The sequence below is a fragment of the Astatotilapia calliptera genome, chromosome 7 (assembly GCF_964374335.1).
Source record: "Astatotilapia calliptera chromosome 7, fAstCal68.1, whole genome shotgun sequence".
In the NCBI taxonomy this organism is placed as follows: domain Eukaryota; kingdom Metazoa; phylum Chordata; class Actinopteri; order Cichliformes; family Cichlidae; genus Astatotilapia; species Astatotilapia calliptera.
The window spans coordinates 61,010,941-61,030,917 of record NC_137428.1 but is presented as its reverse complement, the minus strand read 5'-3'; the positions used below and the strand labels follow the sequence as shown (position 1 = coordinate 61,030,917).

Here is a 19,977-nt window from a genome sequence, read left to right as displayed (position 1 = left end):
AGGCTAATTGTTATCAAAACACAAGCTAAAAATGATAAAATAAAAGTTATTTTATCTTTTATTAGGGTAACTTCGAGCCAGGCAATGTTGTGTTGCTGTAGTCGCACTTGGAGGGAAACAGTAAATTAAAGGTACACTCCATTGTTGAGATTTTGTTGCCAGACTTCACAGCTCATTAAAGGGGATGTTGAAGCCGCCAGTGTGCAGAAGGAGGACCCTTTGAGATCTGGTTAGTTTCCTTCTTGCATTCTAATTCACGCATTTTTATAAAGGTGAGCAGAGGTTGGATACATTTTTTTAAAACACAATATGCTTAATTACTCACGATACTTCTACAGTTTTATTCGCTTAGACCAATGTTAGAAGTCAAATATGTGTCACTTTTCGTCAGGCTTTCTCGCAGGACAGCCGTTTGTAGCCCCGGTGCATGCTGGTGCCTTCCCCGCTCTTCTGTCGGGATCCGCCGCTAACGTGAAGCTGGTAAGGATAAAATGGTCAGAGCAATTAAAGGGGAAATGTTGCAAGAATATACCTCCGCTTTGGTCCTAAAATCACATCTAGAGCAGTTGTAAACACTTCTATTGCACCGCAGCGTTACAAAGTTTGCACACGTAGCAGGTGCAGCGCGGTTTTATTCGTGTTGACGCTAATGTTGCACACATCGCATGGCGAGGGACAGGAAAGGGTTAATTTTTTCCGCCGCCGACATTTTTGTTCGGCGCTCTACGGCAACTTTTTAACGTACATGTGCTACGAGCTGACACTGCGACTCAACGCTACGCGTCACGTTTAGGTCGCAGTGTGCGTCTTATCTGTTTTTAGATGTGCAGCAGCTCTTGAAGTGGGTTGCTCATCGGCTCTTTGTTACACGGGGCTGTTCAACGGCTGCTGCATGGAGCAGCGTTTGCTAGCAAGAGCTAGCAGCAGTAGCCAAAACTGCATTTTCAGCAAAACAAACAGACGTAGAGGGTGTAGCTGTCATTATCAACGCACGTGTCTTAAAGCTGAGCTGCCGACAGCGTGTTATGCCGCTCACATCACACGGAATCACTCACACATCATTACTTTTATTGTTAGCCTGTGCCCAAGGGTTGAATGAACTTGGGACCATTGCTTGTCTTGAACACTACCCCACTATACCAGTAACGGCCCCTTCATCAGCTCACGCCGGTTTATGTTAAAATCCGAGATTATAAGGAACAACCAACTTGCACGGCGTTTCAGTTTTATCAACTTTGTGGAGCTTATTTTTGGGAACACAAAAGTTTATTATATTTTCAGTGATTGGAGAGTATGGGGGGAGGGGGGGGGGGCTTTTAGGTGATGCCACATTCATTATTGTGCATTTCAATTTAAAGGTATCCGACACCCCGTTGCCTTAAAAAAAGAATACAATAATTATCAAAACTAGTATTTAACAAATTAAAAACATTTAATAACAACTGTGCATTAAAATCGCCATGCAGTTTTTTATTATTTATTTGTAAACTTGTTTCAATTACAAAATACAACACGCCTGCATTAATAATATCACACTGATCTTTGAGTCGTGTTTATAGTAGTAACTTCTAATGTACTTAGGTGTTCCTAATATTTTGTCAACAGAGCTCTGGGACAAGATTTCTATCATTGCAGCAAAAGAGATGCCAACCAGCATCTCTTTTGCTCAACATTTGCATTTATTTTCTTGAGACACCCAGACACTGTCTCTAATCACCAGTTTTATTTATTTTTCATAGTCATTGATGTGGTTCTAGTGGTGCGGACCCAGAGCTTCTTCAGACATGTCTGTGAGGGAGTCTTTTAACCCTGAAAGCTATGAGCTGGACAAGAACTTCAGGCTCACACGGTTTGCTGAGCTCAAAGGCACAGGCTGCAAGGTTAGCTGTCTACAAAAAAATCTGCCTTGAATGTGTTATTTTCTTTGCACAGATTAGTGAGGAAATAATACATCAAAATTGTGGTCATTTTCTCTAATCACAGGTCCCCCAAGATGTGTTACAGAAGCTGCTAGAAACCCTGCAAGAGAACCACTATCAAGAGGATGAACAGTTCCTGGGGGCGGTTATGCCTCGATTAGGTAATTCTTAAAATCATATAGCACATTAATAGCAATGCTATCTCTCCCCCACCCCTTCTTTTTTTAAGCATAGCAGCAAATACATGGTCACAGTTCACAGGTCACAAGTGCAGACACTCTAAAATATTACATTAAGAGAGATATTCTTTATGAAGGCATTGGCATGGACACGTGTGTGATCCCCCTCCGGCATGGTGGCCTTTCTCTTGTCCAGACAACAGACTACATCTATCCCATTGTGGATGACCCTTACATGATGGTAAGGACCTTCCCTTCTTCATTAGCATTACTTTTCTGGTTTTCTTTCATTAAATTACTTTGCATACCAAACCTGTATGTGATGAATTTTCATGGTCTCTTTTCTATAGGGAAGAATTGCTTGTGCCAATGTTCTAAGTGACCTGTACGCCATGGGAGTTACTGAGTGTGACAACATGTTGATGCTTCTGGGAGTCAGCAACAAAATGTCAGAGAAAGTAAGACACATCTTGCTTAAGTAAAGGTACACTTGCTGGACACTTTACTAGTACCGGGTTAGACATCCTTTTGGCTTCGCAAATGTTTTAATTCTTTGAGATTCACCAAAGTGCTGAAATAATTTCTTTGGAGATTTTGGTCTATATTGACATGATGGCTTCACACAGTTGCTGCAGATTTGTTGGATGCACATCCAAAAATCCATCCAAATTTTGACCTTTATCATCCAAGTGTGGCACCACAAATTGAGACTCATCAGACAAGGCAACATTTTTCCAGCCTTCTATTGCCCTGTTTTGGTGAATTTGTGTAACTGTAGCCTCAATTTCCTGTTCTTAGCTGACAGGAGTGGCATCCTGTGTGGTCTTCAGGTGCTCTGGTGTGTAGATGCCTTCAGGTTTGATGTGCTGTGTCTTCAGGGATGTGTCTGCAGACCTTGGTAGTAACAAGTGGTTATTAGAGTTACTGTTGTCTTCCTATCGGCTTGTAATGGTCTGGTGTTTCTTCTCCCATGTCTGACATCCAGTATTTGCTGGATAGTTTCTCTTTTTTGGACCATTTTCTGTACACGCTAGAGATGGTTACAAAGGAAAATCCCAGTAGATCAGCGGCTTCTGAAACGCTCAGACCACTAGCAGCCATGTTATGTTCAAAGTTACTTAAATCAGCTTTTATCTTAAATCAGCCCATTCTGATGTTCAGTTTGAACTTCAGCAGGTTGTCTTGACTGTGCCTCCATGCTTAAATGCATTGAGTTGCAATCATGCGCTTTGCATCAATGAGCAGTGGAACAGGTGTACGTAATAAAGTGACGGGTAATTTCATGCAATAGCCCTAGTACTGGAATCATATTAGTTTGGGACATCTCTTATTATCATCAGTGCATTTAAAATGTCCCGAGCCTCGACTCTGACATTCTTCTGTGTTTACAGGAGAGAGACAAAGTCATGCCACTGATCATCCAGGGATTCAAAGATGCATCAGAGGAAGCAGGGACGTCTGTAACAGGAGGTCAGACGGTGCTCAACCCCTGGGTAGTGATGGGAGGAGTTGCAACAACAGTTTGCCAGCCCAATGAGTTTATCATGTAGGAATGAGTTCCTGCTGCATATTTTGCTGTTTTTTGCTTCCTTGGGTGCCTTAAAACAAGCTTGACGATGCTGTGTCTGACGTTTTTCAGGCCAGACAATGCAGTGCCAGGAGATGTGTTGGTGTTGACCAAACCACTTGGAACACAAGTGGCAGTTGCAGTGCATCAGTGGCTAGATATTGTAAGTCTGCCAACTCGTTTCTGAATAATTTTGTTAAAAACCTGTTGTTTAATAATAACCAGTAACATCACTGCCTATTTATGCTTTCTTTGTGTCTCTGAAAAGCCTGAAAAATGGAACAAGATCAAGCTGGTGGTGACGCAGGAGGACGTAGAGCTGGCCTACCATGAAGCCATGATGAATATGGCTCGGCTCAACAGGACAGGCAAGACCATTAAGAGCATGTGACCTTTTCTGCCTGCCTAAACTTTTGATTATTCTCGGTTACATTTTAACAATAGCATTACCGAGTATGTGGTTCTAATGACTTTGTTTTCTCTAGTAATTATTTGTTAGTAAGAATGTAATGAGTATTATTACCCATTAGATTCTATTATATTACTAGTTGACATTATTGCATCCAGATTACTTGAGTGTTTGCAGATTTTTGGCAATAAACAAATTGATCATCATGATGCCTTTCTTACTGTCTTTTGCTTGCAGCTGCGGGTCTCATGCACACGTTCAATGCTCACGCAGCGACCGATATCACAGGGTTTGGCATCCTCGGCCACGCTCAGACGTTGGCACGACAACAGCGAAGTGAGGTGTCTTTTGTCATCCACAACCTCCCAGTGCTCGCCAAGATGGCCGCCGTGTCTAAAGCCTGTGGGAACATGTTCGGGCTCATGCATGGCACCTGTCCTGAAACATCAGGTGTGTGCGTGTGTATTTTAATGTTTTCAAGACATTGAGATTTTACCAAGGAATGCATTGAGGAATGCAGTAAGTTCTGGAAAAAGATCTTAGAAAATGAAAAAGTGTAACTAGAGGCAGCTCAACTGAATTTTATGTGCCATCAGTAAGGTAAAGCCACTTCTCACTGTAACTGATTTTACAAAAGACTGTGGTTCTGTTATTATTAATCAGCTTCTTTCTCTTTCGGGAAAATTTGTTTGGGGATGTGAATTGAGAGTTTAATCTCCTAACAATTAGGTAGCTAAATAAGTAAAGCAGCAATAATAACAGACCATAATTGGTTGATGTTCGGGGAGAGAAGCAAGACATGTTATAAAAATTTTACATTTTGATGTTTTGTCTGATTGAAAGTCCTGAGATTGTAACTATTAAAGGTTGAAATTTGGCTGAGGTTCAGCTGTCCTTCTGATTTATCTTTTAAGCATATCAGACTTTATAGGCCATTAATTTCTTCAAGACAGTGTTGGAAGATGGCAAGCGTGTGTAATTGAGGCAGTTTGATGAAGGCGCGCATCTACAGTCACATAAGTGTCTTTGCTTAACTATGTGGAGATGTTACAGAAGCCGAAGAAGTTGTTAAATAATCTACAGGAACTTGAGCGCATCAGTTAAAAGATCTATCTTTGTGATTAGTTTATCTGCTTAATGTTTCATGCTGTGATCAACAATCTGCAGCAGAATTGATATCAAATCTGTTTTCACACATGCACTTTATGCATTAGAGCTGTGTTTTTTTGTTTTTAAAAAAAAGTCTGTTATATCCAGTTGGGCCCATGTGAGAGTGGTGCACATCATGGAGAATTTGCAGAAAGCCAGTGGATGTCATACTACCTGCAGGCAGTATTTCCAATAGTGAGAACACCTCAGGCACCGATAATCTCCAGCTGTGTGCTACATGCAAGAAATGGCAAATTTGGACCTTGTGAATTTGTTCATGTATAAAAATGCCTTTAGAGTTATCTGTAAGAAGGCCGAGTACTCCCTAACAGTGTCATATTCTAAAAATGAGTGATTTAATTAGACTTAAATCTTCATTTAAGTCACTTGTCTGACAACATCTCCTTTCATTTCTAGGAGGCCTGCTTATTTGTTTACCTCGAGAACAAGCTGCCCGCTTCTGTGCCGAGATCAAATCCCCAAAATACGGAGAAGGTCATCAAGCATGGATCATCGGGATTGTAGAGAAAGGAAACCGCACTGCTCGCATCATTGACAAACCACGAATCATAGAGGTGGCACCACAGGCGGCCACACAGAATGTCAATCCAACACCTGGTGCAACTTCTTAAACATCCTCTGTTGCATCACAGACCGGACCCCAAAAGCTCTGAGTGATTTTAGACACATAAACTACAGAACCATCCTAGAGTGTTGAAATATATACACAAATAGTATGTACACAGAAAAGACTGGGTTGGCGTGCCATCAACATGAAAACAGCTCCACACAGTGGCCCCGTGGGGGCACATCACTACCCAGTGGACTCCACCTGCAGTATCCCCGCGATAAAAATTGGTAAGAAATAGAGCATTCTTAAAATCCACTTGCTTTTGTTGTCTATTGTACTCTGTTATGTTCAGTGTGCTTGACTGGCAGGCAGCTTCTGATAGGAGATAATCTGATACTGCTGATTCATTTTGAATCATTAGGAAGTCTGGAGTCGGTTGCCTCTTTGGCTCTCTTAAAACTGCTCTCATCAAACCATGGTGGCGTTTTTGTTTATTGTTCATTTACTTTGTTGTACAGTTATACAGCTGAGTTTTAGTTCATTGTTGTAACTGATGCCTTGAAAGAAAATAAGTGCGACCAGAATGGCTTGTTTTTTATTACTTTGACTTTTTGTATTGTCCCTGCATAAACTAATAAACCTTGATCTATTTGAAATTTGGTCTCACTTGTGTGGATAAACTAAATCAAATTGGCCATGTAGTTACAGTGTAGTTACAATTTTGAACTAAAGTTTTATAAAAAACAGATACTTCTCTAAAGTGGTTTCTTATTGTTATACATCATCGTGTGGTCATAGATACATTAATATCTGCAGAACCCTCAGGAGATGAACTGTAAACCATCTGCATTTTCATTATGTCATGTTTAACATAATACAAAATCGGAATGTTATATGAAAAACTGCCTAAAACTTCTTTGTTAGTCCACAAGTACAGGATCTTTTTTTTTTTTTTTTTTTCCCTCATCATTGCCAGAGTATGTACGGCAAGAACGCTGATTTAAAGTGAAGCTTCCAGCTGGTCAAAGGTCAGATAGCAGGGATAAATCGGGAAGCTCTCTGTAAAACTTCAGGAACATGTCAAAATCCCCTTTGCCACCTCTTAAAATAAACTTCTCTAATAAAAAAAAAGTTTTTCTGTGTCTGTCGTCAATGTATTTAAAAGCACAAGTACTCATTTTATTCTGTAATGAATAGGAATACAAAACTGTGCAAAAATCTTGAGTCACTATTCATTTCTTCATATTTTGCAAAGAAATTGTGAAATGGCTGCAGCGAGTTATTGAAACGTTCAAGAATTAATCTGAATACAGTAAACGAGACAGAAATAGAGTTTATACAAATGTAACAAGTTTGAAAGTCAACATTTGGTATGATCACTTTTATTCTTCAACACAGCATGAACTCTCTTAAAGTTTGTTGTAATTCCTTTAAGTAGTCTTCAGGAATACTTTTCCAAGCTTCTTAAAGGACATTCAAATCTCTTCTTTAGATGTTGACTGCATTCTGTTCCTACACTGCTTCAATAATGCTGAGATCTGGACACTGGGGAGACCAATTCATGAGTGGTAGTGCCTGCCCACCAATTCTTTTATACAATAAAGACATGAATTTCAGATAAGCTTTATCTGCTTTGGATAGTTTTTATACTTTATTTCTGTCAAACTGTGTTTTCTTGGGCAATTTTTGTAGATTTACATACAGTAATGGGAAAAAATTGCATGTTTTTGCAACAAAATGTTAGTAACAAAATGCTTTAATATGATTTAATATTAGTTCTTTGCTAACTTTTCTGTTGTATGTTTACACAACACTGGTTCACGGCTCGACTTAGGCGTCTTCTTATGCTTGAATGAATCATACGTCAGTTTTATGTCGCTTAACACCCCCCCCCCCCCCCCCCAAAAAAACAAAACAAAACAAAAAAACCCAAAACAAAGACTAGTCTGTACAGAAACAGTGAAAAAGCAGCCAGTGTCCACAGAAAAACTTTGAATGATCTTCAGAAATCTTTCGGAGCTCAAGACTACTTAAAGTAATTACAAATACACCTGGGTCCTTGGAAGCCAAATATAAAGAAATTAGGGCTGGTTTAAGACTTTTGCACAATACTGTATGTCATCCACAAATTTACCAGTATGATGAACTATTTTCTATTGATTTGTATTCATGGAGCAATGCTTGCACAAGAGTTTAAGGAGACAATTCACTCTCCTGAACAACAATCTCCTAATTTTGACAGCAAATTTCCCACAGCTCTCACTAAGACCTGTCAGTGCATTGCTGCTCTGTCATGCCTCTTTCAGTCCCTACACTATGTCATATATCTGTCTATCTATACACACACACAGCTGATGTAATCATTTCAAACTGAATTTTCCAATCTTCCACAGCAGTGCCACAGAAATCACTGATGATGACTGCACTAGTTATGCATTAGTTGCATTTAGTGTGTTATATTTTTAATCACTAATGACAGCCGCCTTAAAATCAACAGCAAATTCTTAAATACAGGCACATAACAAATAATTTAGATCTGCAAATACAAAAACACATTGGCAGATATATTTACAGCTTTCATAAGATCATGAATAAATACATATTGTAGCTTTATTTACATTACATTGGATTTATATACAGTGAGGGTGGTATGTGTATGTGAGGAACTATTGTGTAAAAAGAAATACATTTCTTTATCCCGGAATATAAACAGGAAAAACATAGATGTGTAATAAATATTGTTTTTGTCTGAGAGGAATGCCAAGCTCCTGTGCTGTGACTCACCACAGTAGCCCAACCTGTCACCAGAGCCTTGTTTTATTTTTATGATTGAAGACTGAGTCACAGGTTGTATGTGCTCCAAATCCAACATACCCTGCCACACTCTCTGTTATATGTGCTTTTTCCCATTTTCCAGATGGACATACTTTGCATTCTGTGCTGTCTTATCATTTTCAGGCTTGAAGAGAGCTTGGATGTCAAGCATGGCCTTTTGAATATGCTGACCAAACCGATATGAGTCCTGCAGGTCAGACAGAGAAGGAGCAATCAGAGCAAGAGATAAAAACAGGAAGAGTTGGATCTATAGTATGCAGTGCTCTTTTTTTCTGTCTTACTGTGTCAGGACTGGAGAACTTGCTGGAGATGTGGAATGTGATGAGGTTTTCCCCAACAATGATATAAGACACACCGTAACCATCGTCAGCTACCTAAGATAACAAAGAGATGCTGTTACATTTCACATAGCCCTCCTTGATCAGGCCAGCAGGTAAGAAAGCTATGACTGTAACTTTTTGCACATGTTCATATTGCATCAAATTAACTCACAGGGCCAAATCCACCCCCACCACACACATATTTCGGGAACTTGTTGATGTCAACTAAATTGAGCTGCTGCTGTGGAGTCTGACTGGTGGACAACTTCCAGGGCTCCGAAAGCACCTTTTAAGCATTACGCAAAGACAGTGAATTTAGTTTGGAAAAGAGCATTATACAGCAAAAACACATTAAAAACACATGATAGATAATAGAGCTAACCTTAGTAAGAAATGGTGAGTCAACACCAAGGTATTTAGATACTATATAGAGACAGAAAAGGTGACGATCGATCCCAGAACCAGTCATGGCCAGACGATACATGTTTTGGTGCTTTTCTGCTGCTTTCCGAAACAGGGCAAGTCTCTGGGCATTCTGACAACATAAACAACAGGCAATGTAGTTTCTAATATTTCTAAATAAATAAATAAAAACTGCATTTAAATAATTTTTAGATTTCTTTATCAATGAAGGAAAGTACCAGCTTGACCCTGTCAGAACATCCAAGAGCTTAAAGTCCAGGACACTGACACACATTACCTCTAGGTCTTGGTCACCATGGTCTTAGTAGAACAACATGTTCTTTAACAATGTGACCCATCGGAAAATCTAAAACTGAGTACATGAACATCCCGTGACTACAAGATAAACATTATAAACCACATTAAGTCCAAAGTTGTTGTCTATTTTTTATTAAAGACTTCTCCATTAAAATGCCTTTGACCTGTGATTCTCTTTATACACACCTATCGAGCAGCTGAATGATATGACCTTTTTATTTGTTGTGGACATGGTTATTTGTTTTGCCTACCGTCGCACCAGCGTCCTCCATGGCTCTGACGAATGCAACCGCCTCAGAAGTGCAGGAGCGCACTGTCTCTGTCCGCCCATCTCTGAACATACGTGTCATCGATGATTCGTACGTCAGACAGAACACATGCTGGTCCTATAAAGCAAAGAGTTATCTATTAGTTGATGGTTGTAGATACATTTAAAGAAATGTCAGTGATTCTATGAACTATGGCAGGCCTACCCTAAACTGGGCCAGCTGCAAGGCCAGCTGAATAAAGGCATCAGGGCTTGTTCTGCACTTCTTGATCAGGCCTTTTCCAAACTCAGCAAACAGATAGCCATGGAAGTCCACATCATCAGCTATCTGCTTGGCTGAGAGGTATGACGTTTCAATGACATTTTGGCACTTAGAGAGGGTAAAAGAATATCCTAATTAGTTTGTGTACAGATCTAAAACACCATTAAATTAAAAGAAAAAACTAAAAACAATACTGGATATAAGAAATAAATACAAATTTTTCTATACCTCATTTGGAATCTGCCATTGTAGTCGAGTGGGATGAGGCAGGTTTTTGTTCACATCCCCTTTACAATGTCCCTCCTCAGTGTATCCAAGATGGAAGCAGTCTGTTGCTAGAATATACTAAAAAGAAAAAAAAAATGCAGCTGAAGAAAATTTGCATTCTTTGAATCATTATTTTAGGATATTTTCAGAACACTTTTCCTACCTCCCACATGTGTCCTACAATTGGTGCATCAGCCCAAGAATGTTCAACATTTACACCCATTTTTCCATTTGGATAAGAGATCAATGTAAAAGATTTGTCAAACCACCTGCAAGAAAAACCCCAACTTCTTTTAGGGAATCAGTTTAGTCAAAGTCAATAAAAGGCTTGGTCTTCTTTGCCTACCTGTCATAACATTTTCCATGCAGCAGGGACTTGGCGTAGCTATCAAGTGAGTTGGTCTTTGCAGGATCGTAACCCTGCGGCTCATCATCCAATGTCAGGAAGAAGGCAGCTGACTCGATTGCATCCAGGGATACTTTGTTTATGCCCTGGCTAAAATATTTTATCCGAGCCTGAGCCCATGGAACCCTAAGGGTGAGAGTGAGACTGTTTCCCTTTTCTGCTGAAAGTGTTTGAACATTTAACCTGCTTACCTGCTTTTTTAAGGTGTTTTTTGTTTGTATATACCTGTATCCTGCTGTCAGGGCAGCTAGTTTGAGCTCTCCTGGTTGAGGTTCTGATGTATCATTGAGAATCCTTTGAAACTGTGTTTCAAGTTCACTGGGCAAAAGGTGACGGCCTCCAGTGTAAAGCCACACCTGGAAGAACCGACCCTTGTGGAAGACAACCAGGTGTTTCCGATCAGTCAGGTGCTGCACAAAATCTGTAAAGATTGTTAAGCCAGTAAAAAATTCGATTTAATTTAAGTTACACACAGTGACTTACTGAAAGCACAGCATCAAAGATATGTCCCAGTAGCTTTACAGAGCGATGGAACCTATTTGCTGTGAAATCATTAATAGAGATGTACCCACTAGTGCTGCATACTGGACAATGGGAAGTATCTTATCTGTGACTGATGATTGAGCACTCATACAGTACAGATCTAAACATTTGCTCACCTGTTTCAATGCCAGGAATGCGAGTGGTGTTAAACATCCTCTCCATCTGAGTAGAACACATAGGAACAGTCCCCAAAGCCCTCAGCTGAGCAGAAAAAGTTAAATAGAAGTCAACACAGAGTTTAACCTTGCAATAAAACGAGAGAAAAGAGTAATTGTAATGGCAAGCTATACCGGTGCAAGTTCACCACGTTCCAGTTTGCGTCTGTATTGCAACATGGCATGTACCACATTTCCTGCTCTTGCAGCCTGACGGTGTGTTGGGGTCACGTACAAGAGGTCCTTCACACAATAAATGGAATGACCAAACACAACAAAGTGACAACACAAAACAGAGAACAAACACAGATAACAGACACATTTATTTGAAAAGTTAAAGATGACGTGTTTAAATTATTTAAAATAAATTATTACCTCATTCCCATTACTAACAGAAAAATGAAAAAACGCTCAACTGATGTACTGACAGTTTTACATACCATTATATAGAAGTTACTGTTGACCATGATAGGACTCCTGCCCCTGAGGTAAATGTACTCCTCCCACCAGTCACTTACCTGGAGAAAATTACAGGTTTTTATTGTCTATCATTACAATTCAAGACAATTTCAGTAGCATGTTAGACAGAAAACACTACTCACATAATTTGTTGCCCACCATGATTTTAAGATTAGGCATCTCTGCAGTTGAGCTGCTTTGTTTTCTTTAAAATCACTGGCCAAAAGCTCCATTTTATTGTACTGCTCATTGTCCAGCAGAGGTCGAACTGACTCAAGGTACTGTGAAAAGAATATCATACGCAGGGAGTAGTGTTACATAGAAGCAGACGTCACGTAATAAAATGTCTTCTATTTGCCCAACATCTCTAAAATTAGAAATATCCTGTCTCAGAGTGATGCAGAAAAACTAGTACATGCATTTATTACTCCTAGGCTGGACTACTTTTTACTATCAGGAAGTCCTAAAAACTCCCTGAAAAGCCTTCAATTAATCCAAAATGCTGCAGCAAGACTGACAGGGACTAGAAAGAGAGAGCATATTTCTCCTGTTTTGGCTTCCCTTCATTGGCTTCCTGTTAAATCCAGAATTGAATTCAAAATCCTGCTCCTCACATAAAGGTCTTAAATAATCAGGCCCCATCTTATCTTAATGACCTTGTAGTACCATATCAACCCATTAGAGCACTTTGCTATCGGACTACTTGTTGTTCCTAAAGTGTTTAAAAGTAGAATGGGGGCCTTCAGTTTTCAGGCCCCTCCCTCTGTTGAACCAGCTTTCAGTTTGGATTCGGGAGACAGACACTACCTTTACTTTTAAGATTAAGCTTAAAACTTTCCTTTTTGCTAAAGCATATAGTTAGGGCTGGGTCGGGTGGTCCTGAATCCTCTCTTAGTTATGCTGCAATAGGTGTAGGCTGCTGGGGGATTCCCATGATGCACTGAGTATTTCTTCTTCAGTTACATTTGTCACTCACTATGTGTTAATAGACTTCTCTACATTGAATCATTAATTGTTATTAATCTCTATCTCTCTTCCACAGCATGTCTTTTATCCTGTCTTCCTTCTCTCTCCCCAACTGGTCGCAGCAGATGGCCGCCCCTCTATGGTTCTGCCGGAGGTTTCTTCCTGTTAAAACAGAGTTTTTCCTTCCCAATGTTGCCAAAGTGCTTGCTCAGGGGGTCATTTGATTGTTGGGGTTCTCTCTGTACGTATTATTGTAGGGCCCCACCTTATAATATAAAGTGCCTTGAGGCAACTGTTGGTGTGATTTGGTGCTGTATAAATAAAATTTAATTTAATTTAATTAACAAAACATTGACATATCAGTTGAAAGGTATAACCAGAAATTCTGGAAGACATCCAAGACAGCTTTTCTGCAAGAGGACGTGCCAAGTTCTTCCCAAAAACCTACTGAAAAACTGTACACAATTTGAGCAGGGTGCAGGAAGGCTGCTGGAGCAGCATAGGTAGTATTTTTGTACCTGTGCTTGGTTAGTCTAATAGGTTTTTGTATATCAACTGAATTATTGACAAGAACTTCAGCTGGTATAGATTGAGTTCAGTGTGAGTTTAGATTCAGGAACTGATGGAACAACAATAACTAAAAGCTTCTATGCATAAAAATCTCAACTACTTGTAATGATGTCCAGACCACGTTTCTATGTTTTTAGAAAACTATGGGAGCACAAATAAGATATGTGTTTCTGATCATGCAAATCCATTACTGTAACTACATACCCTGTGAATTGTATCATCCACACTGGGCACAGGAAGCCTGGGTAAGGAAGCCTGGAAACTGTAGAGCAAGGGTCTGCGTCCAGAAAACATCTTTACCAGGCACTGGTAACAAAAAAACAAACAGAAAAAGAAAAAAATCAGTGAAGATCCCTTCTCTTTAATGACAGAACCAAAAAGTCCCAAATGAAATAAGAGTCATGCCATGAATGAAAGTGAGACGAACATACCAGCCACACTTTAGTTGATGTACTCATTTTTCCATGGGACTCAAAAATCCATCCATGATAGGACAGAAGAGCTTTAAGAGTGTATCTCAGGAGGTAGATGAGGAACAGCCACAGTCCTGTGGCAAACAGGATGGCACTCAGCACTGCTCGTGTCTGTACTGACATACAGTCTCTGCTCAGAAAATGCAAAACACCGCCTTTGTCAATAACGACATAAAAACAGATAAATGACTCAAAATAACCGCATCGCTTGTCCAGTAAAGTCTAAAGGTCAAGTGAAATACTTCAAAACTGGGCTTTGTGGGATTACTGACCGATATGGTAGGTTTTCCTTGATGGTATCCATCATTCCCATAGACAGGTCTATGTGGATATATAAAGAGCTCATCATGGCAATTACAACTATTAGCCAACTGGAGGGACTGGCAGGGTAGACTCCTGCCAATACACCATTCTGTGGATATAAAATACCACTATTGGTTAGTAACAAAAGGTCTCTCCTTTCAGTTTGGATATTACCATATTAAGTGCCAGTTTTTGTACCTTGAATTGAATGGCTTTCTTCTTCCATGCTGTCACTCCTGATAGGTAGATATTTTTGATGACTTCTTGGCTCAGTTTAAAGTCCACACCATCTGGGCGCACAGTGAACTGGAAGCCTACCGCCTGATGTGCCTCAGCCATCTCTGTGTTCTGCTAACATGAACAGCATTGAGAACTTATTACATTAAAAAAAAAAAAAATACAGTGGTCTATAATATTTTATAATATCTCCTAATAAAAAATACACATAATAAATTAATGTTAATTCATTCAGGATTACAGAGACCAAAGTGGTGCCCAGAAAACAAATTTATTTACAATAAAATGTATCCATCCATTCATCCATCCATCCATTAAGTTTCTTACCCAGTATAACTGAAAATGAATATAAAAATTACTGTACTTAGAACTACGACCCTCAACTGTTTTGCTGGCCAGCTGTCCCTGTTTTTAAAAGGGGCTATTGGGGAGACGTTGGTAGGAAGTAAAACACTCCCAAACAATTAAAAAATAAAAATAAAAGAAGAAAAATAAAGAAGGAAAATTTAAAAAATAAATAAATAAATCAGCAAAAACCACACCATAAAATTATTTAAAAAATGTAAAATACTCCTACTGGTGATGTAATGCCTTAACTAATAGTTTATCCACTAAAATGTTTTTGTTTTTTGGGGTTTTTTTTTTTAATGACAGCTACAAATGTTTGTCCTACCAAGATCTTAATGTCCAAAATGCATACCTTTTGTTGTTTAAAGTCCCACACAGGCCTAGAGGGTGTCGGCACCTGTCTTAACCACTGGATGCCAGGTAAAAAATGAAAATCTGAATAGTGGTTGTTAAAGGTTTCAGAGATTTACGACTTCATGGTGATAACACACTCTAAATTATTTTCCACAGAAAAAAGAAGCTATATCTGTAAAGATCCCAATTTTGAATCATGCCTACTTATTACTAGTCCATTGAAAGGTCGTCACTGAGAGACTTACAGACTGATTTTCAGCACTTGCCACTGAACTCCCTCATCATTTCCCTCATTTCTTTCCCCATTGGGCCATGCCCAGGTTTGACTAAACATTGGGTATTTCATTAACTGTTGTCATACCACAGTTAACCTCAAGAAAAAAAAAACAATCTTTCACAGATGTGACTGACGGCAGTTTTAAAGAAAGCGGCTCTATTTGTCCTGTTTGCTCATAATGTGATAAGGTGGGTCACTGGCAGAAGTTTAACAGGTGTCTAAATGCAAAATAAATACACTGAAGGTTGAAAGGGTTCAGTCTTTGTCTGAGAAATACGATGACCTTCCTTAATTCTTAACAAAAATATCAGGACTTCCCATAGCAGTCCATATAATGGTTGGGGGCAGCAGGTCTAGTATTTCTTTTTCCATGTCATATGACTGAACAGTCACCAAGTGGGACAAAGTTCAGTGGCCAGATATAGTGGTACACCGGCTGAGCATGTGTGCAATCCGCAGACGGGCATGGAAATATAAACACAGAATACAACACGCAAATGTGTGCAAACCTACTGGTATAATTTAAGATTTAGAAAAGCTCTGCAGCTTTGTTAATATAGAAAAATTTCAAAATCTCGCAGATATCTAAAGATTTTTGTCTGTTATTGAAAACCCTCTTATAATATTCCAATTTTAATGCCCAAGCAAAATTTTAGCATTACACTTAGAAGCAATCAGAAGAAAAAAAAAAAGCAAACATGTAGAAATGAGCAAAAATAACTTTACCTTTTTAGGGCAGTGTGAGCCTAAACCAATGGAGCAAAGGAAAGCTATGACTTTGGTTTGTGTCAGTGAGGCAATGAATTTCTTCTGAGCTCAGGCTTATGTGCTCTGTGCCCTTGGAGTGGCTTTCGTCAGGTTGTGGTCAAGTTTGTCCTTTCCTGTGCTTTACACACCTCCCCACCACCATCCTCGGTTTCTCTCTCTCTCTCTCTCTCCCATGTCATTGTAACAAGACACCAAACAGAGACAGAGCCTAACTGGCTACGTAACTGAATCCGCTGTAGCGCTGTGTTGAGAAGTAACAGAGAGCCATGTGACATTTCACCTACTTAGAAGTACATCTCTGCTATGGCACCAATAAAAAAATAAATAAAACACTGTAATACCAGTTTTATATTTGACACCGATGAGAATGGTTAAAATGGTAAATGGTAAATGGCCTGTATTTATGTAGCGCCTTACTAGTCCCTAAGGACCCCAAAGCGCTTTACATATCCAGTCATCCACCCATTCACACACACATTCACACACTGGTGATGGCAAGGTGGTGATGGTTAGTAGGACTTGAAGGTGTTAATCAAGGCAAGAAAGGTATTGCATTGTATATACTGCATTATTTTAATGTAAACAAATCAAACATTCAACATAGCGGGGTAAACTGGTCTTACATTTTAGGAAATATGAACACTGGACAACATAAGGACTGGGAAGTGATCTAGAAGTACTTGGGCTATTGCAAACTACATTCAGCCCAAAAGAACCTGCACACAACATATGTGTGCAAAGATGCTAACCATAGCATTAGAAATGAAGATAAAAGGTAGCTTCATAGCGAGTGAAGATGGGTAGAGGAGGGAAAGCTTTGAGGGAGAGTGTTTGGAGGTCCATGCTAACAACAGTGTTGTGCTCAACACTTGGCATCATCAGGATCTGATCACCAGCCACTGTCCCCTGACCTGCAAATGCCACTTTCTCAGCGCTGTAAACCTGGGGGGAAAAAAGAGCATTATCAACAATTTAAATGGAGTGAAAAATTACTTTGAATGAATATGTTATTTAGGCATCCAGATAATCCAGTGCTCTTCTAATATGAGTGTGGGTTTGTTGATTGTTTACCGGCCCCCATTTCTGTGACTCCGCACAGAACGAGGTTACCACATTCTCTGAGTTGTTGCCACCAATCACAAGCAGCCTGTCCGTGGCCCCCAGGAAGTAAAGTGTAGGGAGATCTACGCTGGCTCTGGTAAGGGTGGGAAGCAGTTCAGACCATACATCTAATAGAGAAAGAAAGAATTCAAAAGAACCATTTATGAATCAGTGTACAGCTTGTAAATGTAAATCTAGAGCCGGTGAACTATACCGAAGGCATTTTCCAGACAGCAGCACACATAAGAGTGAGCTTTCTGTGCTGGAAATAAAACCAGGTTTCTTTTGCTGAGCTTGGTTGCTTTTTTCCAGATGTATGCACCTTTCTTTGTGTTGTACTGCAGTAACAACTTCTCTCCAGTCCTCTGGATGCTCCCCAGCACATAGATACACTGTCCAAGGGTCGTAGCAAGAGGAACATCATGGGACAAAGACATGGTGAACTGGAAGTCAGTGAGTGGCAATGAGGACACAAACCTGAGGCAGAGATTATACCAATAACTAAAGGAAGCTTTTTTTTTTGGAAGAGAAACAATTAGAAAGCATCAAGTGCTGCAGAAAGCTGTTAGCTGTTTTGAACTAACAAAGAGGAAACAAACCTCCACTTATCTTTCCATGGGTCATAGCACTCTACAGCTGTGTGGAGAGCTGTGCTGGAGTCTGGAGTTACTAGAGAGTCCAAGTACCAGCCTCCCACTGCGTAAATACAGCCTTCACAGGCCACTGCACTGAAGTGCCTTCTGTGCTGTGGATATGACAGATGGCGACACTTTTCATTAGTGTTATATAAACGATGGAAAAAGACAAGGCAAGAGGAATTCGCTGGGGCTAAGACAAACAGGCAGACTGGCCACCTGCTTGAGACTCAAACTGGGAGACTGCTTACTTTTATCAGAGGAGATGTGGTGACCCACGTATGAGTAAAGGGATTGTATCGAAAGGAAGCCATGCTGAACTCCCAGCCTCTCTTCATACGCTCCCTGTAACCTCCTATGACATACAAGTAGTTGTAAAGCACCACTGTTGTAATACACCACTTATCAGCCCGAAAGGGAAGCTCTGTAAGTGGACACCAATCTCCACTGTCCTCTGATCCTTGCAGGGTGAATATGTGTCGTGCATGTTCTGTTTCTGGATCCTTCCAAGAACTCAGGTTCTCTTTCCGTAGGGTGCAGAGGTGTCGGTCTCCTCGAGTCCTCAAGTGGACAGCTTCTTCCCTCTCCTCTTCATTCAGGCACCTGAGGTATAAATCGATTTTAGTGAAAGACAAACATTTAAAATTGGGGAATTGAAACTTTGCTTACCTGATGATGTCTGGGAGCTCCAGCAGGTTTCTACTCAAGTAAGTCAGTACTGTCATCTTCAGTTCCACACAAAAGATCTCATGAGCAAGACTCAGGTATGACAAACAGTTAGATGGGCTGAGCTCATCTGTCAGGACTGACAGGCACTTTGAGAGGAAGGCATCTGCTAGAAGATAGTTGCTTACCTCCAGAGACAGAAAGAGAAATATAAGAAATCATGATGTCACTCCTAGGAATTTGAATTACTAGCCAAGGAGGTTTATATATGAAGCTGTACCTTTATATGTGCTCCCAACTCATTTTGGGGAACTTTGAAATTATTATTGAAGGAAAACTCAAGCAGATTGCGGAAGATGGAAGAGGACACGTGATCCATGTGGATGAGGCTCTCAGAGGTCTCTCTCATGCTGGACTGGGACAAAGCTCGGAAGTACTCACTGCACTCTGAAAGTCTTTGTAGGTTCACCTTTGAAATAAATTATTAAACCAAGTTTTTTAAACGGCCTTTTGTTAACCAGTATGACTGGAAATCTCACACTTTGCTTAATACTCACAAGAAAGGCATGTGGGCTGGTTTGGACTGTAACCTTGGTTTCATCACCATCTCCAAGGAGATATGTGCGGAGCGCTTCATTAGTCTTCCATTCCTCTGAGTCTGTTTGGCATAATGCCCTGTCTGTGACAGCTGAGGACGCTATCCAGTTGTTGACTATTGGAAAAGCATCCAAAATCCTTCTAAGAATGCATTTCAGCCAAAAGCTTACCCACTCAAAAAGTATCATAACGTATTGCCTGAGATTATTCATCTGAATGACAGAGCGCTGTCTGGATCAAAGTTGCACCTCACTGTAATTCAGAAATGAAATGCAGGTCCTCCATATAAGGTAAGCCAGGCCCGCTGAAGAATTCCAACAACCTCTGCACAATGGAAAAATAGAAGCATTTTAGTCCATGTGCTGTCAGCTGCTCTCCATTTCCCTGCCTCAGCTCTCACAGTCACGTGACCTTTAACGACGTAAACACCAAAACGTCAGGGTCCGATTTCGTACTGCTTGGCGCTCTAATAAGCACGGCGAATAAAATGCTAGAAAACGTTTCTTGCCCTGCAGCAGACCAGGTGGACTCAGAAGGGTCTCTTAATCTTAGAGCAGTGCAAGTCTTTCTGCCTGATCTATTCTTGGATCACAGAGGTGGGATAGTGTTCAGTCTGAACATCATCGGTCACTCAAATTACTTTGTAGTTAGCT

The 19,977-nt window shown here is 40.1% G+C and overlaps 3 protein-coding genes across 9 annotated transcripts; 1 reads left to right on the top strand and 2 right to left on the bottom strand.

Annotated features, from left to right (window-relative positions):
- Nucleotides 1-173: 173 nt before the first annotated feature.
- On the top strand, nucleotides 174-6,925 carry sephs1 (selenophosphate synthetase 1). 3 transcript variants are annotated; one of them, XM_026176185.2, is made up of 11 exons: nucleotides 174-272; nucleotides 392-480; nucleotides 1,740-1,880; nucleotides 1,984-2,080; nucleotides 2,236-2,339; nucleotides 2,449-2,556; nucleotides 3,490-3,644; nucleotides 3,738-3,828; nucleotides 3,934-4,033; nucleotides 4,312-4,524; nucleotides 5,641-6,925. In XM_026176185.2, the coding sequence occupies exons 3-11, from the start codon at nucleotides 1,785-1,787 to the stop codon at nucleotides 5,853-5,855; spliced, it is 1,179 nt and encodes a 392-aa protein (XP_026031970.1). In that variant the 5' UTR covers nucleotides 174-272; nucleotides 392-480; nucleotides 1,740-1,784; the 3' UTR covers nucleotides 5,856-6,925. The 3 variants fall into 3 exon arrangements, with proteins under 3 accessions (XP_026031970.1, XP_026031971.1, XP_026031972.1); XM_026176186.2 differs by having other exon boundaries at nucleotides 178-229; XM_026176187.2 differs by lacking the exon at nucleotides 174-272 and having other exon boundaries at nucleotides 453-494.
- A 1,305-nt stretch (nucleotides 6,926-8,230) lies between these two features.
- Nucleotides 8,231-16,421, bottom strand: cpt1b (carnitine palmitoyltransferase 1B (muscle)). Of its 5 annotated transcripts, none has more exons than XM_026176183.2 (19): nucleotides 16,284-16,421; nucleotides 14,540-14,689; nucleotides 14,311-14,450; nucleotides 13,997-14,168; nucleotides 13,770-13,871; nucleotides 12,173-12,310; nucleotides 12,011-12,088; nucleotides 11,706-11,813; nucleotides 11,532-11,616; nucleotides 11,098-11,293; nucleotides 10,813-10,998; nucleotides 10,630-10,735; nucleotides 10,428-10,544; nucleotides 10,143-10,307; nucleotides 9,921-10,055; nucleotides 9,332-9,484; nucleotides 9,122-9,235; nucleotides 8,911-9,003; nucleotides 8,231-8,816 (listed from the first exon to the last, which is right to left on the bottom strand). In XM_026176183.2, exons 2-19 carry the CDS (start codon nucleotides 14,678-14,680, stop codon nucleotides 8,685-8,687), a joined length of 2,361 nt encoding a protein of 786 aa, XP_026031968.1. In that variant the 5' UTR covers nucleotides 14,681-14,689; nucleotides 16,284-16,421; the 3' UTR covers nucleotides 8,231-8,684. The 5 variants fall into 5 exon arrangements, with proteins under 5 accessions (XP_026031968.1, XP_026031969.1, XP_080160912.1 ...); XM_026176184.2 differs by having other exon boundaries at nucleotides 14,540-14,692; nucleotides 16,284-16,415; XM_080304786.1 differs by lacking the exon at nucleotides 16,284-16,421 and adding an exon at nucleotides 15,279-15,413.
- A 458-nt stretch (nucleotides 16,422-16,879) lies between these two features.
- Nucleotides 16,880-19,916, bottom strand: LOC113026908 (kelch repeat and BTB domain-containing protein 11). Its single transcript, XM_026176181.2, has 8 exons — nucleotides 19,285-19,916; nucleotides 19,008-19,196; nucleotides 18,731-18,915; nucleotides 18,313-18,664; nucleotides 18,026-18,171; nucleotides 17,749-17,903; nucleotides 17,397-17,554; nucleotides 16,880-17,267 (listed from the first exon to the last, which is right to left on the bottom strand). Exons 1-8 carry the CDS (start codon nucleotides 19,534-19,536, stop codon nucleotides 17,082-17,084), a joined length of 1,623 nt encoding a protein of 540 aa, XP_026031966.1. The 5' UTR covers nucleotides 19,537-19,916; the 3' UTR covers nucleotides 16,880-17,081.
- Between the last annotated feature and the right edge of the window lie 61 nt (nucleotides 19,917-19,977).

Bases quoted from the DNA above. Each gene is read 5' to 3' on its own strand.
- sephs1 (XM_026176185.2), top strand. From the start codon at position 1,785: ATGTCTGTGAGGGAGTCTTTTAACCCTGAAAGCTATGAGCTGGACAAG. The intron at 1,881-1,983 runs GTTAGCTGTCTA...CTCTAATCACAG, and splicing joins TCAAAGGCACAGGCTGCAAG to GTCCCCCAAGATGTGTTACA. The intron at 2,557-3,489 runs GTAAGACACATC...CTGTGTTTACAG, and splicing joins GCAACAAAATGTCAGAGAAA to GAGAGAGACAAAGTCATGCC.
- cpt1b (XM_026176183.2), bottom strand. From the start codon at position 14,680: ATGGCTGAGGCACATCAGGCGGTAGGCTTCCAGTTCACTGTGCGCCCA. The intron at 12,311-13,769 runs GTATGTAGTTAC...TTCTTTTCACAG, and splicing joins TGGATGATACAATTCACAGG to TACCTTGAGTCAGTTCGACC. The intron at 10,736-10,812 runs GTAGGCAAAGAA...TTTTTCTTGCAG, and splicing joins CATGGAAAATGTTATGACAG to GTGGTTTGACAAATCTTTTA.
- LOC113026908 (XM_026176181.2), bottom strand. From the start codon at position 19,536: ATGAATAATCTCAGGCAATACGTTATGATACTTTTTGAGTGGGTAAGC. The intron at 19,197-19,284 runs GTGAGTATTAAG...TTTATTTCAAAG, and splicing joins CCAGCCCACATGCCTTTCTT to GTGAACCTACAAAGACTTTC. The intron at 18,172-18,312 runs GTAAGCAGTCTC...TCATATCCACAG, and splicing joins CCACATCTCCTCTGATAAAA to CACAGAAGGCACTTCAGTGC.